The 18,597-nt window shown below is 54.9% G+C and overlaps 1 protein-coding gene across 1 annotated transcript in view; it reads left to right on the top strand.

Moving 5' to 3' along the window:
• MYO18B (myosin XVIIIB) overlaps positions 1-18,597 on the top strand; it is a gene marked incomplete at its 5' end in the record, with an annotated part of 197,630 nt that overhangs the window by 159,782 nt on the left and 19,251 nt on the right. Inside the window, 3 exons of the mRNA XM_056116572.1 lie at positions 665-795; positions 10,422-10,466; positions 13,229-13,363. Of these exons, the coding sequence (XP_055972547.1) occupies positions 665-795; positions 10,422-10,466; positions 13,229-13,363 (311 nt within the window). The remainder of the gene's footprint in view (positions 1-664; positions 796-10,421; positions 10,467-13,228; positions 13,364-18,597) is intronic.

The following is an 18,597-nucleotide window of genomic DNA, read 5'->3' as shown; positions in this document are numbered from 1 at the left end:
TCTGGGGTCTGGATAGAACCCAGTTAGGGCAGCGTCAGAAAGACAGGGAGCGTGTGGGGGATGGGGGCAGGTGGACTCGGGGGTCCTAATGCCGCCTCATTCCTCAAACTCAGCTCCTCCTCGTGCAGGGGCAGGGGTAGGGAGGGGTGAGCTAAGTTCCAGGCTTGGGGGGAGAGGGGACGCCGAGAGCACCCCTGAGCCTTCCGCAGCCCTCCCAGAGCTCAGGCTAGACCCAGCGGGATCTGTGCTCCCCTCTCTGCCTCTGTGGTTCCCGTTGGTGGTGGGAAGAAATGACAGTGGAAAGGGGGCCAGTGCCCCCCCCCCCCCCCCGTCCTGCCCTCTCTCCAAAGCCCCACTTCAGAGTCACTCCACCGGGTGGATCTTTGGCTTCTGGAGTGCAGCACTGGGCTCTGGGACACCCGTAGCCTCCTCCCTTTGTCTGACTCATCCAAGGGGATGCAGTGTCCACGCTGCAGCAGGCAGCACCTGCAGAGCAGGCTCGGACACGGGGGCCTTCTCATGCACCTCATTCCGAGCCCCTCTCTGCAGGGGGGAGTTGGGGGGACACTGCACAAACCTCACCTGGCAAATGGGTGCCTGGTGCTTGCGGGGGCAGGGTCTCCTCCAGCCCCACCCACGGGTGTTGTGGTCCCTCTGTCCACAGGAGAAGTACGTGGAGGAGTTGGGGTCGGTGAGGCAGACCCTGCAGGCTGACCTGGAGACGTCCATCCGGCGCATTGCAGACCTGCAGGCCGCCCTGGAGGAGGTGGCGTCCAGCGACAGTGAGGCTGAGAGGTGAGTGGGCTGCTCGGGCCAGAGGGGCTGGAAGGGGCGGGGTGCTGTAAGTGGGCAGGGCTGTGCCTCCCCCCACTCCAGTCTCAGTGGATGAATGGGAGGGCGGGAGGGGTGGTTGCGGGTTCGAGTGAGGACCGCAGGCTGCTTCCCTGTCCAGACCCACGTCTCCCCATGCCCCTGCTCTCCAGGCTTTAGGGGAGACCTTCTGGAGTGCAGGCTGTGTGTGGGGGGGAAGGGAGGTATTCCAGCCCGTGGGCACAGGCAAATGGCCTCTTCTCTCATCTGTAAAGTGGGCAGGGCGTGGACAGGCTGACCACCCACGTGAAAGTGCCAGGATTCCACCGTGCTTCATTTTGCTTTGGGGGTCACTCCCGGTGGTGGCGTCGGAGGGCGGGGGTTGGCCCTAGCGGTGCCCAGGGTACCCTATGGTGCCCGTGACTAAGCTCCGAGCTCCTGCAGACGAAGCACGGGCCCTTGCTGCCCCGCAACTTGGTCACAATGACCTACAGGCTGACGTTTGGGGACACATTCTGCTGGTGTGTGGGGAGAGAGGTTGGGGCGAGGGGGGAGCAGCTCTGAGGACCCCCAGGGAAGCGCTATAGCAGTGTCCACTGTGGGGGCCAGGACGTGGTTCCGCCTGCACCCGGAGCTGGGTCTGAGCCCGCCGCTGGGTGTCCTCCCCAAGAGCCGTTAGCCGCAGCCCAGCTGGCCCCCAGCCCCAGGGGAGCCCAGGCAGCACCCCAGCTCCAGGCCCAGCCATCCGGCCCCGCTGGCTGGATGTCGGCAGGAGTGGCCCCCTGAGCTCTGCTGGGGAGAAGAGGCCCCCAGCTGGCTGGGTTCTGCAGGTGGGTTGCACACCCGACACTTTGAAGGGGGAGCGGGCCCTGCCCTGGGACACTGCCCCTCAGATGCTGGTGCCCCCCCCCCCCCGCCACCCCCACCCGGAGCTGTGCCTGCTCAGCAAAACAGACCCAGGGGCTGGTCCTTGAAACCCCGTCTTCGGGTTTGCCAGGAAACGGATATCTATCTGCAGAATCTTCCGTCTCTGCACAAACGGCAGCCTCACACACTTGGGGGGGGGTGTTGGGGGGCTCCTTGCCAAAGTCCTCGCCGTGACACAGCAGAGCTGGGCCCAGTGCTGCCTCCGGGTGTGATTTCACAGGGTGTGCGTGATGGGGGGGGGTGAGGGGGTGCTCCCTATCCCCTCCCCCTCCTCCCTCCTCCCCTGTGTTCGGGTAGCCCTGACGTCTGTGAGCCTCAGCGCCCCCCGCTGCTGGCGTTCCCTGCTCGCTCGCTCGCTCCAAGCTATGTTGGCTTTTCTGTGAATAGAAACGCGCACGCGTTTGCATCTATTATTATAACGGGAATGAGTGAATGTGGGGCCCTAGTATTTGTATTTTTCCCCCGTTCCTTGCCAATGAGCCAAACTTCAGAACCATTTATCTCTTGCCTAGCAAGCGATTGCTTTTCTAATAATGAGAAGCTGGAAAGAGCACAGAGTTGGAAAGAGGCCGAGGGTCCAAGCTCAGGGCGGTGGGCTGCAGGCGGGGCAGAAGATGTGACGGGGAGTAGGCAGGGATGAGGCATGCGGGGATGATGGATACCGCTGCAGCCCCTGCTTAGGGAGCTCTGCTCATGCCTCCTCCCGTCTCCTTCATCTGGCCCCGACCTTCATCTCCAGGCCAGGTAGGAAGCTCGTGTTCACCGCCCAGTCCAGGCACCAGGGTCACGTTCATACCCCATCACCTGCTTCTCAGCCCCATGCTTGGCTGCTCCGTTTCCGTGGTCTAGGGTCTCTGGGGCGGAGATTGTGGGTCTCCCTCCCCGCTGAGCTTCCATGACCCCTTCTGGTGTGGCCACCCCGGTCTTGGCTCACATCCCTAGTTGGGAGGGGCCCCATCTGTCCTTCAGGGATGTGGGAGTGTGGGAGGTCCCGGGCGCCAGGTGTGGCGAGACGCCTCTCGTACCTGGCCAGGCTGCACCTCGTGTGTGCACCTTGTAGCACGCGTGTGCCTGTGGGTGTTGGTGGGAGGGCCCACTCGGGCACGCATGATTGCCCCCTGCAAGGCCTGGAGCAGGTGAGGGAACCCCTCTGAACCTTCATCTCTTCAGCTGATGGAGGCTGAAGAAAGAAAGAAAGAAAGAAAGAAAGAAAGAAAGAAAGAAAGAAAGAAAGAAGGAAGGAAGGAAGGAAGGAAAGAAAGAAAGAAAGAAAGAAAGAAAGAAAGAAAGAAAAGATTAGGGGCTGGAGTGGGTAGGGCGTTTGCCTTGCACACAGCCGACCCGGGTTCGATTCCCAGCATCCCATATGATCCCCTGAGCACCACCAGGAGTGATTCCTGAGTGCAAAGCCAGGAGTAACCCCTGTGCATTGCCGGGTGTGACCCAAAAAGCAAAGAAAAAAAAAGAAAGAAAGAAAAGGTGAGCTGCTTCAAAAACAAAGAAACAGAAAACGGGCATCTCACTTCTCTGCGCTTTGCAATTCTCGCGCCGTTTTTTTGTGAGTGGAAGGAGTGTGGCCACCATGTAGGCACGTGAGTCTGTTGGGGCCCTCTGTCCACCAGCACGGGCTTCCTTTTTTTCCCCGTCACATTTCAGTGAGGGGTTTGGGGGTTTCCGGAGGTCACACTTGAGTGTCTGTGGATGGAGTGAACATAACCCCGGTGTGCCCCAGGGAACCCCAACTTCTGTGACTGACTTCAGTGAGCATCGCACCTGGACTGGGGTGCTCTGGAGACAGAGATAGACACAAAGAGATGTTTGTCTCTGTTTGGTCTTTGGGCCACACCTGGTGGTGCTCAGGGCTTTCTCCTGGTTCTGTGCTCTGGGATCACTCCTGGCAGGACTCACGGGACCATATGCAGCAGCTGGGATTGAACCGAGGTTGGCTGTGTGCAAGGTGAACACCTTAGCCCCTGTGGTATCTTTCAGAGAAAGGGAGGGTAGCAGAGGGAGGGAGGAAGAGAGAGAAAGAGACCGAACAAAGCCAGCCCTCGACTCCAGTGGGTACTGAGCACAGGCCAGGCTGACATGGGCTCCTGGCGAGGAAGACATTTGCACCTTTTCTGCTTTGCTGCTATGGCAATGTTCAGTGATTGTGGGCCCTGCACGTGCTTGGGGTGGGAGCTGGGCTCACTCTCTCGGTTGCAGTGCTGATCCAGGATGGCCCGGTTCAGTTCTGGTGCTAGGACACCTGATCGGGCACCAGAGACTGGGCCCCCTCTGTTGCGGTATCAAGGTCCCTGAAATCAGCTCACCCTTGGTGCACATGGGCAGCATAGTAGGCGTCGTGGCCTCACGCTTGCAAGGCAGGTGCTTTTGGACCGCTGAGCCAGCCCCAGGCCCTGAGCAAAGGTGCTTGCATCAGGCGCTGAGTCGGGGGCCGGAGAGATAGTACAGTGGGCAGGGCGCTTGTCTGGCACGTGGCCGACTCAGGTTCGATTTACCTGCACTACCTATGGTCTCCAAGTCCCTGCCAGGTGTGATCCCTGAGCGCAGAGCCAGGAGTTAGCCCTGAGCACTGCCAGGTGTTCCCCAAAACAAAGCAAAAAACTGCTGAGGGGATGCAGCAGAAGGTGTGTCGCTGAGAAAGTCAGGGAGAAGCGCCAACCCCCCCACCACCACCCCGACTGCCCACCTACCTCCTTCCTTCTCACCCACCTTTCTGCCCCTTCTGAAATGACCCCTGAAGCTCAACCGGATCCCTCCAAGTGCCTCAGAACTCCAGGCTGTGTCGGCTGCCCAAAGTGTGGGTCCCCCACCCTCAGACCCCTGAAATGGAAGTGCAAGGCCAGGAGAATTTCCTTGTGCAGAAATGATTCAGAATGCAAGGCCCAGCTGGTCAGTATCCCGGCCACTGCACCCTCAGGCTCCTCCTGGTCATGCCACCCCATGCCTGCGGGCTCCGAGGAAGCCTTTCTTGTGGCTCAGCAGGCTTTGACTAGCTGCCTACAGCTGGGCTGTGCAATGCCAATGCCCCGAAGCCAGACTCCACTGGTCCACAGGGGGACTCCCAGGCGAATAGACACCTCCTCCGGAAAACGTGGCGGGCACGGAGGACGCTTCCCTGGTATGTGGCCGACGCAAGTTCAATCCCTGGCATCCCAGGCCCCCGAGCACCGCCAGGACTAAGACCTGAGTGCAGAGCCAGGAGTAACTCCAGAGCATCGCCAGGTGTGATCCAAAAAGAAACACACACACACACACACACACACACACACACACACACACACACAAGACCGTATGGAAACACGGCACTGCATGTGAGTGTTCAGCACTATCCAAACCATGTGCCCCAGATGCCACACAGGTCATCTGGGCACCATTAAGAAGTGATGCACCCAGGCGGGTTGTCGGGGCGTCAGGCAGCCAGCCTCACTCTCCACTCCCCCTCCCTGCACTGCTCCCCTTCTAATGACCTCGTCACCCAGGGATAAGAGGATCGGAGGAGCCCGAGGGACTGGTCTGAGCATTTTCTCCAAATTTGATGTCTCAATTAGGATTCAGCCCCACCAGAGAGAGAGAGAGAGAGAGAGAGAGAGAGAGAGAGAGAGAGAGAAGGGGGGCAGTGGGGCTTTTCCGCTGGAGGTGAGGTTCTTGGAGAGGCTTGTTCAAATTATGAAAAGTCACGTCAGCCCGTGTTGGGAATTAGATCCGAGTGTAACAGGCCTTCCAGGCTGGAGGCGCGTCTACGTGCTCAGAAAGCCGGGCGGCTGGCGTGACTGCGGCTCCATGCGCCTTCCCTGCGGCCGGCCGGCCGGCCCTGCGTGGGCATTGGGCCCTGCCGGCCATCCTAGATTAATGGGGAGATGCTCTCGGCTGATTCTCCGGGGACCCCGGGGTGCACTCATTATTCATGCGGGGCAGGGGGTGCGGACTGGGTTCGCTGATAGACAGCCCCACAGATCTCTGTGCCAGGGCAAAGAGCTTGAAGAGGTTGTCATGGGTGACCCCTGACTCCTGGGTCACCTGACAGCCTGTCAGGGTTGTAGGTAGTGGAGGTGGAAGGATAGGGGACACAGATTATAGCAACACTGGTGGAGAGAAGTTGGACACTGATGTTAAAATATTAGCTGCTTAAAACGCGACTATCAATGGCTTTGTAAATCATGGCTCTTTAATTACAAATTTAAAATATTTTTTAAGGGGCTGGAGTGATAGCACAGCAGGTAGGGCGTTTGCCTTGCACGCGGCCAACCCAGGTTCGATTCCCAGCCTCCCACATGGTCCCCCGAGCACTGCCAGGAGTCATTCCTGAGTGCACGAGCCAGGAGTAGCCCCTGTGCAATGCCGGGTGTGACCTAAAAAGCCAAAAATTTTTTTTAAAAAATTTAAAAAAATAAAAATAAAATATTTTTTAAAAAAAGTCCTTGGAGATATGCTGCAGATAGTATGGCAGCCAGCCTGGGTTCGATCCCTGCCATTACACAGCCCACCACAAGCAGCCCTGGGGTCCTCAAGCATTGCCTGGTGTGATCCTAGTGACTCTTGAGCACTGCCAAGGTGGCCCAGGTGAACCCTGGCACTGCAGAGACCCTGGCCAGCATCCGTGGGCCCTGGCATTTACCCTCTGGTCCAACTGCCCGAGAATTTCCGGCGCCACCTGGCAGATGCACCCCACCTCCCCGAAGGAAAAGAGTTGGTGATGGAACCACCTTGAGTCTTCTGGCTGCCTGTCTATTTGTCATGCTAAAAAAAATTTTTTTTTAAATTTTGTTTGCTTTATTTGGGGGCTGTACTCAGTGGTGCTCAGGGCTCGCTCCTGACTCTGTGCTCAGTGCTCACTCCTGGCAGGGCTCGGGCACCCCTATGCAGTGGCAGGTCTAACAGGGTGGGCCACGTGCAAGGAAGCACCTTACCCACTGCACTATCTCTCCAGCCCAATCCATGTAAAACATTGACCCAGAAACCCCACCTCTTCCCGCAAGTCTGGGAATCGGCTCTGAGATGAGCCGCTGTCATAGTCAGAGGCCTGGCGGGGCCACAGGAAAGGTGAGGACACCTTTTAAAGGGACGTGGCAAGGCCAGGGACACTTCAGGGACACTGTCCAGAGGCTCCTGCCTGCCTGCTCTCCACCTCAGAGCACACCAGCAGCCTCCTAGGCTTGGGGATCAGGGCAGGACCCGCTTGTGGTCACCGTTCCACCCCTCCCGGGCTCTCTTGGGAAGGGGCTTCTCATCTCCCGGAGAAGTCAGGAAACGACTCTTTATTTCACATTTTGTTTGGGGGCCACACCTGGCGGTGCTCGGGGCTTGGCATATGGTGCCAGGGATTGAACTGGGATAGACGTTGGCCAAGGTCAACACTGTACCTGCTGTATGATCTCTCCAACCCCTAGGAAATATCATCTTTATTTAATTAGTTATTTTTTTTTCTTTTTGGGTCACATCCGGTGATGCTCAGGGGTTCCTCCTGGTTCTGCACTCAGGAATTACTCCTGGTGGTGCTTGGGGAACCATAGGAGATGCTGGGAATTGAACCCGGGTTGACCGCGCACAAGGCATATGCCCTACCCGCTGTACTATTGCTCCAGCCCCCGCCTTTATTTATTTATTTTCATTTTTAATTGAGATTCCATGGCTTACGTTGTTATTCGCAATGGTTTCTCATGCGCATACTTCTCTTCCAAAGGCTTCCTGGCAGGTACTCTAGCACTTCCAGGCCATTGGGGTCCCTGACACCAGCTGTGCTGTGGAACAAAAGCAGCCTTGGACAATATGGAAATGAGTGCGCATGGCCCTATTCCAATAAAGCTCTTACAGAAAGCAGATGGATTCGTATGAATGTGTCCCCTGGCTCAAATTCATCGACCTGCTTTCTATTGAACTTACCAAGCACGGTTAGGGTCCCGGTCTGTTCTGAGCTCTGAGGCTAAGGAAGTACAAATAAGACATGTACTGCCCTTCCGCCCCCCATGGTAGTGGCAGTGAGGGGTCGGGGGTGGTGTTGGGGGTTCTTCCTGTCGTGGTGGGGACAGAGAGATGTTTGTAAAACCTGAAGGTGGCCGGTCCTTGCGGGGAGAGTCCAAGAGCCCCAGTGCTTTCCAAGGAGGAAGCAGTCAGGTTTCAAGGAAAGGACTGTCCAGATACCCACCGAAAAGGGCAGGAAGGAGCCTGGATCCAGGTGGTGGCCTCGGTGTCCAGGGTATGTGGAAACTGGCCATCCACAGTGGGCAGCTCCACTCGGGCTCAAGGCTCTTACGGGTGCAACGTTCAAAGCCGAGTGACCTTCGTGTCCGGTCCCTGGTCTCTCACCTGAGGATGGCGGGCAGGGGGATTGAGGAAGGTGAGAGTGTGTCCAGAGCGTATTTGCTCCATGGAAGGAGGCTCTCGAGAATGGCTGTGACTGTCATCCGTGTCCGTTTCCCAGAGTGCCCCGGGACACTGGCCGCCGTCTCCCCGTCTAATTTGCTAGCACACGAGGTGCATAAAGCAAACGCCTTGTTTGCTGGCAATAACGGTGCTGTTAATAGTCGCGGTACAAGTTGTATGGAAATTAGAGTCGTGGTAATGGTCTCTCCCATTGCATTCGCATGATCTGTTTGCGGAGAACCTGGTCGAGCTCTTTGCAAGGGTTATTTGGCCCGTCCCTCCACTCTGTAGGCAGAGCCCCGTGACATTTTACAGAGGAGCACAGGAGGCTCAGAGAAGGCAGGGGACTTGCCCCAAGTCACACAGCAGTATCCCCTCACACCTATTAGAATGGCTGTCGTCAACAAGACAGGAAGCAAACGCCGCAGCAGATGAGGGGGGAAGGACCGGCTTGGGCCTCCTGAACTGTAAATGAGTACAGCCACTCAGAGAAACAGCAGGAAAGTTTCCCAAAAACATCAAAATAGGTGTCAGAGAGACAGCAAAGCAGGTAGGATGCTTTCCTGTCAGGTGTTGGGCCCCAGTTTGGTGCCTGGCACACCATATGGTCACCTGAGCACTGCCAGATGTGATCCCTGACCTGAGCACAGAGCCAGGAATAAGCCCTGAGCACTGCCAGAGTAAATTAAAGATATAGAAACTTGGGAGAGAGCTCAATGGGCCGGAGCATGTAGTTGGGTGCACAGGAGTCCTGGGATTGAACCCTGGCAATCATATGATTCCTGAGCGTCAGCAGAACCAATCCCTAAACACCAGGACAGGAGAAGCAATCTGATCTCGACTAGGCATGACCCATAAATAGCCACCCCCCCCCCCCCAAATTTTTTTGCAACTAGAACTGCTGTGTGATCCAATAGTTCTGTCCTGGGTATTTATTCAAGGGAAATGAAGATGAACTTGAAAAGATGTAGGTAGCTCCCCAAGTTCACTGCAGCATCATTTAACGTCACAAAGACTTGAAAGTGACCCAAGTTCCTTCCTATCTATGGGGGACTGGATAGAGAAACGCAGTACTTCCATACATCAGAATATTATTCAGTCATGAAAGAGGACATCTTGGGGCTGGAGAGAGGAGGACAGAGGTTGGGGTGCTTGCCTTGCACGCAGCCAACCTTGGTTTGATCCCCAGCACTGCACATGGTCCCCTGAGCACTACCAGGCGTGAGCCCTGAGAACAGAATGTGGATGAGCCCCTGAGCTCTTCCAGGTGTGGCTCTGACTTTGTCCAAGAAACAAAGACATTTATTTGCAGTCATGTGGATTGGGCCTTAAGGAAGTCCTGCTACGTGATAGAAATTGGACAGAGGCAAGGTATGATCTCACTTAAAGGTGGCATCTAAAAACCAAACCAAGAAACAAACAACAAAACCCCATCAACACAGGGAACAGAGTGGTGGTTGCCAGAGGTCGGGGTCAGTAGCAATAGGGGAAGGGTGTCAGAGGCATAGAAATGGTGAAACCAGGAAGTGCTGTAATGTGACGATACTAGGAAGTAGCATCACATTTGAGAGTTGCTCAGAGGCGGGGGGTGGGGGGGGTGGGGGGTGGGGAAGGGCTGTTTATATCGTCCCCAAACACAGAACAAACACTGTCTTCCCGTTGTTCACTGATTTGCTCAAGCGGGCCCAGTAACATCTCCTTTTCTGAGACTTGTTGTTATTGTGGTTGGCACATTGAATACAAATACGTCACGGGTGGCCTGCCAGGATTTGTCATGCAGGCGGGATACTCTCGGTACTTGCAGGGCTCTCTGAGAGGGGCGGAGGAATCGAACCCGGCTCAGCCAGGCTGACTGTGCGCAAGGCAAGCGCCCTGCCGCTGTGCTATCGCTCCAGTCCCCATCACATGAAAAGTATATTAGTAATTGTGTGGGGTGGATGCAATCCAGGCTTATGGGGTGATGATTTCGTAGCATGTACATATTTTGCACCATTATGTTGTACACCTGAAACTAACATGGGTCATTTTTTTTAGTGGGATGGGGGAGGCAGTCACACCTGTTAATGCTCAGAGGTTACTCCTGGTTCTGCACTCCGGAATTATTCCTGGTGGTGCTCAGGGACCGTCTGGGATGCCGGAAATCAAACCCAGAAGTTCATGTGTACATGGCAAATGCCCTACCCACTGTACAATCACTCCAGCCCCAATATAGGTAAATTTTTAAAAGAAAGAAAATTCACTGCTTGGAGGGAAATAAAAGCTCCCCACCCCGGGCAACTCAAGAATAACACTATATTTCTTATGTCTCCTCCTAGCGTCCAGACAGCTGTGGACTGTGCTGATGGTGACAGAAAAGAGACGTAAGTAAACCTGAGTGGACCTGAGCTTCCCTCGAACCCAAGCCAGCCCCGGGTCATCTGCCTGTGGTTCGCAGAGGAACGCACTCATCCCCTTGGAGAGTCAGCAGTGGTGGGAGTCCCGAGTCCCTGCACGGAGCTGGCAACTCCAGGGCGGGGTCAGGAGTGTCCATGATATTTATTTTATTTAATTTTAGTTGGTGGGGTGACGCTCTATAGGGCTCATGGATTACTTCTATCTCTGTGCTCAGGGATCACTCTTGGTGGGGCTCAGGATGCCATAGAGGGTGCTGGGAATGGGTCTTGGCTTGACTTGGCGCAAGGCAACTGCTTTAGCTGCGCTATCCCACCAGCCTCTATCCATGTCCTTTGAAACAGAAAGGCCCAAGACATCGCCTGCCTCTGTTCTCCAGCGCCTTCGATGGCTCTCCCAGATGTTTATTCTGGCACTTGATCCCCATGCTTCCCGACCCATTTCCCTCTCTACCCAGGGACCCCAATTCCCCTAGCAACCACACCCCACCTTTTACAACCTCAATTCTTTCTGCCTCAGATTCCTTCTTTCGGTCCCTGCAGGGACTGAAAGTCCTTTTAAGTAAGATCCAGCTCACCCTCCACAATGTAAATAAAGACGTGGTGTCCTTCAGACCTAGACTCTGCTGCCTCTGTGGCATTCCTACCTCTCCTTTGCTTGATGTCTATTGATGCATAGACACTGCTTAGACAGGGTCTTGAGGGCACACATTGGGTTCATGCATGTGGCTCCTTCCCATTGGTGCCTTGTAAGCTGTATTCTAAAAACAATCACAAACAAATCACAAATCATCCTGTTAATCGTCGATTGCCTCGAGCAGGTCCCAGTAACGTCTCCTTCATCCTAGCCCTGAGATTATATTCAAGGCTCTTTAGGAGAATGAGACCCATCATTGTTACTGGTATTTGGCATATTGGGTACGCCACAGGGAGTTTGCCAGACTCTGCCGTGTGGGCAGATTACATTCGGTAGCCTGCCAGTTTGTCCAAAGTAGGAATGAGATAATAAGATGTCATAATGGGATGTCGCGCAGCCGCGAATGCAGCCACGCAGTTCCGGGAGCTGGTTTTTATAGTCTCTGAGTCTTGGCCGTTGATGGGATTACACGGCGCCAGGGGGCCAGTTGGTGGGTGTGACCTCCGCCTACTCGAATTTGGAGGATCTGGGTGGAGGATGCTTGGCCCAGATCCGAGTAGGCTTGGAAATCTCGGCCCCGGAACCCGCGTGACTTTGTCCCTCTGCCAGTACCTTCATGTGTGTGGAGAGTGGTCTCAGCATGGTGGTGGCTGGTCCTGGAGGTCTTTGGCTGCTGGAGCCCTGGTCAGGGCGGGGAGGAAAGCTCAACCTGCTCCCCTCCAAGGGGCCCTGGCAGCGAGGACAGTCAGGCGCGGGGGCAGAAGACTGCACTCTTCTCTTCCGGGAGCTGGTTTTTATAGTCTCTGAGTCTTGGCCGTTGATGGGATTACACGGCGCCAGGGGGCCAGTTGGTGGGTGCCCCCGTGCCTGACTGTCCTCGCCGCCCCTTGGAGGGGAGCAGGTTGAGCTTTCCTCCCCGCCCCGACCAGGGCTCCGGCAGCCAAAGACCTCCAGGACCAGCCACCACCATGCTGAGACCACTCTCCACACACATAAAGGTACTGGCAGAGGGACAAAGTCACGCGGGTTCCGAGGCCGAGATCTCCAAGCCTACTCGGATCTGGGCCAAGCATCCTCCACCCAGATCCTCCAAATTCCAGTAGGCGGGGGTCACACCCACCAACTGGCCCCCTGGCGCCGTGTAATCCCATCAACGGCCAAGACTTCTAAAAGCAAATGTCTACATATATACACACATACATATCCTGCAGCATAGGGATGTGTGTATATCTACATATGTATGTAGATATGTGTGTAACTTTGAGCAGATGTATCAGTCAGAACATAAGCATTGAGTACCCCGGGTACCCTGGGCTGGAGCGATAGCACAGCGGTAGGGCGTTTGCCTTGCACGCAGCCAACATGGCCGACCCAAGTTCAATTCCTCCGCCCCTCTCGGAGAGCCCAGCAAGCTACCGAGAGTATCTCACCTGCACAGCAGAGCTTGGCAAGCTACCCGTGATGTATTCGATATGCCAAACACAGTAACAACAAAGTCTCCAATGGAGACGTTACTGGGCCCGCTCGAGCAAATCGATGAACAATGGGAGGACAGTGACAGTGACAGTGACCCCGGGTACCCATGGGGACCAATCATTGAGTCTCTCTATAGCTCTCTCTCTCTCTCTCTTTCTCTCTCTCTCTCTCTCTCTCTCTCTCGGCTCTCTCTCTCTCTGTGCTTCTTTCAGAGTTGGGGGAACATCAGAATAATAACCTGTCTGTAAACGCGTCCCCATGATGGCATGCATTAAGGCCTTCCCCCTTGACATCTTCACTAGGCAGATCACAGAGTACAAAATTCAGGGTTGAGTCTGCTCCAGACTCGGGGGTGCCTCTGCCCGTCTGTGAGACTTTGTGGTGATGGACAAACGCGTCAGACGAGTGGGGATCCAGATGCACCCCGCTGCCACTCTGTGCCTGAGTAGATCAGTGCTGGTCTCCCCAGATCCCATCCCCGCCCGCCCATCACAGGAGACAGGGTGAGCCTGTACTGCAGCCGTCACAGTGCCCGAGCGTGTGGCTCAGCGCAGTGTCTAGTTTTTGCCGCTCCTGTGGTTGTCACCGTGCTGACTTGGCCCCTGCGCTCTGGTTCCAGAGACAACGCCTCCACCCTCAGCTCCCAGCCCGGGGGCAGTGCACAGTCCTGGCTCAGCTGCACTCTGTCCCTCAACACCGACACCGAGAGGACCCCGTCTCACCTGTCCTCCCACCACCGCAGCCTCGTTCCCAGGTGAGTGTCTGCTTCAGGGGTCCTGTTGCCCCTGAGCTCGGCCCGGACAAGCCTGCCAGTCTGAGGTCTCAGGCTGCCCCTTCCTGGCTGTGTGACTTCGGGCAGGCCAGTTGCCCTCTCTGAGCTTCCGCCTCCTCCATGGCCAAGCAGAAAGCTGAATTGTGTTTCCCACCTTCTGTGTTGAAATGTCGATGTCCAGAAGCCTCGCGGTTTTCCAGGTCATTCTAAATAGCACTGGGCCAATGCTTTTTAATTGCTGTGAATGGCTTATCAGTTCCTTCTATTCGGGTAAGTCCTAGGAGTGTTCCGGACCTGGATCATTTTAAATGTTTCTCAGTGAACAAAGGCCTTAAATGGGTTTTTGATTCTGTTTTCTTTTTTCTTGAACGGGGCTGGAGCAATAGCACGGTGGGTAAGGCGTTCGCCTTGCATGCCGCCGACCCAGGTTTGATTCCTCTGGCCCTCTCGGAGAGCCCAGCAAGCTACCGAGAGTATCTTGCCTGCACGGCAAATCCTGGCAAGCTCCCTGTGACGTATTCTATATGCCAAAAACAGTAACAACAAGTCTCACAATTTGTTGTGAAATTTTACTGGTGCCCGCTCGAGCAAATTGCTGAACAACGGAGGACAGTGCTACAGACAGTGCTTTCTTGAAGTGGGGAAGGGGGCCTATAAGCACAGCCAGGTGGGATGCATCCCCCACTTTGAGTGTCAGGATTCTCCTCTTTGACCGAGCACAGAGAGATGGATTTGGTCCTGGCCTGAGACGAGAGGACCCCTCATCAATGTCCAGGAGGGCCAGCAGTGGATACCTCAGGATTCACCCCGCCATGTGGAATCTGAATCCATCTGCCCTGTTGCTTTTCAGCTCTGTTTCTTTCCGTTCATTTGATGTTCCTTTTCAAGGGCAGCCGTCTTGTAATTAGGAGCTAATGGCGATAAATCAGAAATTATGGATTAAGCAGATGCATAATTATGATGAAACGCAGCCCTGGGCCTGTGATAACAGAGGAAGCAATGTGATAAGAGAGAAAGAAAGAAAAAAAATCAACCGCCCAGACTAATGGAGCAAAGCCAGTCAACCCCTTCTTGCCTTAAAATGTGTTTGCTCTGGAACTGGGGGGGCGGGGGCGGGGGTTGGGGGTGTTCCTACAGAAGGAAGGGGGTGGAAGTTCACGCTAACCTTTCAGGCAGATTAGGCAAATGGCAAATGTCTGGAGAGTGTCTGCATATCATCTTGGGTGGAAAAATTTGATGTTGGAAATATCAGAAGGAGCCTCCAAGAGTGGGGTGCATCCGGGGAGTTAATTAAAGCAATAGTATCTGATTCCTGCTCTTAATTAAAAACTAAGGCCTGGGGGTGGGGGTGGGGCAAGGAAGAGCGGGAGAGAGAGAGGGGGGAGAGAGAGGGAGAGAGAGAGAGAGGGAGAGAGAGAGGGAGAGAAGGAGAGTGAGAGAAAGAAGAGGGGAGGGAGGGGGAGAGGGAGGGAGGGAGGGAGGGAGGGAGGAAGGGAGGGAGGGAGGAAAAGGCCCTCATTGACTCCAAATGGTGAAGGCTTTTTCTTTCCTGGTAACAAAGTCCTTTTTGCCCCCCACCCCGCCGCCGCCCACCCATGGCCCTGCTTCTTCTCCCCCCAAACCAGTGATTCCATGTTCCAGAGGCTGTCAGAGCAGAAGGGAAGCAGCTCCCTCAAAATACCAGGGTGTAGAGTGATTGGTCTAGGAGGGCACCTGGGGAGGGTCCTCAACCTTGGAATTATCCCTGCAGGGCACCCCCTCAAGTGGGAGACGGGAGGGCCCGGGTGTTTGGCACATGTCAGAACATCTGTTTTTGTTTCCGTTCTTTGCTTTTTTGTTGGATTCCATTTGTTGGTTTGTTCTGTGCTCGGAGCTCACTTCTAGCTCTGTGCTCTGTGCTCAGGGATCACTCCTGGCAGTGCCTGGGGGGACCATAGGGGATGCTAGGGATAGATCCCAGGTTGGCCAGGAGCAAGGCAAGCGCCCTTCCCACTGTGCTATCACGCCAGCCCCAAGTCAGACAGAACAGCTGGATTCCAAGCTCACCCGGGGCGGTGGGAAGCTGAGGGTCGGGAAGGGGCCAAGGTGGGATTGTAGGTATGTGGTCTGACTTCTCTGTGCCAGTCCGGATGCTTCTCAGGGTTCATGAGATGATGCCCGCATCCTTCCTTGTTCAGAGCCTGGATAGTGAGCTGCTTGGCTAGTCTCTGTTCAACACCCAGGGGAGCACTAGGAAACTTAGCCCTATGCTCCCAACTGAGGCTCTGAGTTTGGGGAACAGTTGATTTGGGCCCCTACAGTCTTACCCTCACTCCTGGAGGCCCCTGCACCCCACGCCCCCTCCAGCCTTTCTTCTCTGCCCCACTGGGCCTCCCTGTCCCGCTGCAGCTCAGGGCAGAAGTAGCAGCACCCAGAGCTGTGACAGGGCAGAGGCAGAAACAGAAGTTTCTGGTCAGTGGTGAAGTTTTAGGTGCCAGTGTCCCGGAGATGACATCCCAGTTGGTACTCGATTTGTGTGTATTGGGCTGATAACTGGAAAGGTAGGACTACAGCTGAATCTTACGAAGACAATGTTTATGAGAAACAGCCTCGTTCCTGACGCCCCATTCGCTCTCAATGGAACGACCATCTCCGAATGCAACAGCTATGTGTACCTAGGTCGAGAGGTCAACATGACAAATGACCTGGCACCCGAGCTGCGCAGGAGGAAGAGAGCGGCTTGGAACGCCTTCAAGAACGTCGAAGAAATAGCTAAGAGGACAAAGAACCTCCGGCTCCGGGCGCATCTCTTGGATTCCACTGTTCTTCCTGCACTAACATATGCCTCAGAGACCTGGGCCCTACGCAAACAAGATGAGAACGCCATTCAGGTCTCCCAAAGAAGAATAGAAAGAGCTATGCTTGGAATATCACGTTTCACTCAAATGAGAGAACGAATCCGGAGTTCTGACATCCGTCGACGATCAAGGATCAGGGACGCTGTCTCATTTGCCAAGGTGTCGAAAATCAGATGGGCTGGTCACGTAATGAGATTTAAAGACGACCGCTGGACTAGAGCTGTTACCGACTGGATTCCACGGGATGTCAAAAGACCGCATGGCCGCCCACCTTCCAGATGGTCAGACTTCTTCGTCAAGATCGTGAACCATCGGTTTGAGGCTCTTCATGTTCCCAGAGCGAACAGATGCCATTGGGCTACACTAGCACGCGACAGGGACAAATGGAGACGTTACTGGCGCCCGCTCGAGCAAATCGACGACTAACGGGAAGTTAAGTGATTAAGTGGGCTGATAACTGACCCATCGGGCTATCTGAAGCAGAAATATTTATTGTGTTGGACCCGGTCCAGCTCTGGTTGTGGCTCTGATTGGCCTGTCATTCGTGTGCGTGCGTGTGTGTGTGTGTGTGTGTATGTGTATGTGTACGTGCACGTATGCCCAGGGTTGGGGGTGAGGGAGGGTGAGCAGGCTCCCAAGCAGTGTTCAGGAAGCCCAGCGGAATTTCCTGGCTATTCTTGGACCACCACACTGGTGATTCAGTTCTAGGGATTTGGTGCTGGTTGGGCCTGGCGGTGCTTGGGGACAACGCTTAGTGATCTTGAGGCCATGTGGTGCCAGGGATTGAACTGGGGTGCAGGGTGTGAAAAGCAGGCACACTGTAACCCCACTCTCTCTCCAGCCCCAAGTGATGTTTTTTTTTTTTCAGTGTGAACACAGCAGGTAACTGGAAGCCCCAGGGCCTGAACCCCAGACCTGCTCCAAAGCCTAATTTGCATTCGCCACCCTGCTGTGGCCCTCAAACATTTATTCCGGGGTTGGATCACTCACCTGGCGAAGGTCCCTGGCAAGGAACTGACCTGCTAGTAGCATCAAAGCTGCGCGAGGCTCACTATTCAACCACCAGCCAGAGGATAATTTGTTAAGTGCCTGCTGAGCGCCATGTCCCTTGGCATTCGGCCCCAACCGTGTTGAGCCCTGGAATGTGTTTACCGTTTCCAGACTCTAGAACTTCTGGGGTCAGAGAGTCCAGCGGGTGGAGCATTGGCTTTGCACACGGCCGACCCGGCACCCCATATGTTCCCTCAAGCACTGCCAGAAGTGAGTCCTGAGTACAGAGCCAGGAGTGACCCCTGAGCATCACTGGGTGTGACCAGCATTGCCAGGCATGCCCCCCCCCACAACAAAACACACCTTAAAAATTTTAAAAAGACTCTAGGACTTCTAAATTGGAAGGGACCAGAAGGGTTATTTCAGTCCACACGCCCATGATACAGATGGGGAACACCAAGGCCTGCAGAGGGAAGCCTGATGTCCCTCTGGAGATTCGGGGTGTGGGCAGACCTCGGCTGCTGCAAGCTTGAAAATACCTCGGTTTCCTTGATGGAAGGATCCCCGGCCTCCGGCTGGCACATATCCTGCCTCGTCGGGCGGCAGTGGTAGCACATGGGCGTGACTGCCGGGGCTTCTAGAAGTATGGGGAGGGGAGAATACATTCATTTAAAAAAATTATCTTTATCTTGCATTCATAAAGTAACAAAATGGGAGATTAGTACCCAAGAATAGCTGAGATCAGTACCAGGAGGATTACTCCATGGCTTAGAGGCCAGACGGGCATTCTAGGGGAAAGGGCAGTTCAGATAGAGAAGGGAGCACCAAGTAAAGGGTGTCTGGAGGATCCTCCCAGGATGGGAGATGCATGTTGAAAGTAGACTATGGACCAAACATGATTGCCACTCAATGCCTCTTTTGCAGACCACAACACCCCAAAGGAGAGAGAAAACAAAGGGGAATGCCCTGCCACAGGAGCAGGGGGGGATGGGGGGGATGGGGGTGGGAGGGATACTGGGATCCGTGGTGGTGGGAAATGGGCACTGGTGCAGGGCTGGGTACTTGATCATTCTATAACTGAAACCCAAGCACAAAAATTTGTAAGTCTACAATTGTACCTCATGGTGTTTCACTAATAAAAATTAATTTTAAAAAATCATCTTTATCAAGGACACCCAGCAGTACTTGGGCAAGGCCAGCAAGGCTGGGTTTCCAGGGATCCAACTTTACACATACCAGGTATGTGTTTGACTCCTTGAACCATTGTCCCAACTCCGGGACATTTGCACATTCCCGATGGTGCCCAGGCAGAGTTTAGGGGACTCTATGTGAGACTCAAATCCAGCTCAGTCCCAATAGAGGTGAAGGCCATCCCTCCAGGTCTATCTC

This window comes from Sorex fumeus, unplaced genomic scaffold (assembly GCF_029834395.1).
Source record: "Sorex fumeus unplaced genomic scaffold, SorFum_2.1 ptg000032l, whole genome shotgun sequence".
Classification (NCBI taxonomy): Eukaryota; Metazoa; Chordata; class Mammalia; order Eulipotyphla; family Soricidae; genus Sorex; species Sorex fumeus.
Note: the sequence above shows the minus strand (reverse complement) of the source record. Positions and strands in the feature narration are given on the sequence as shown.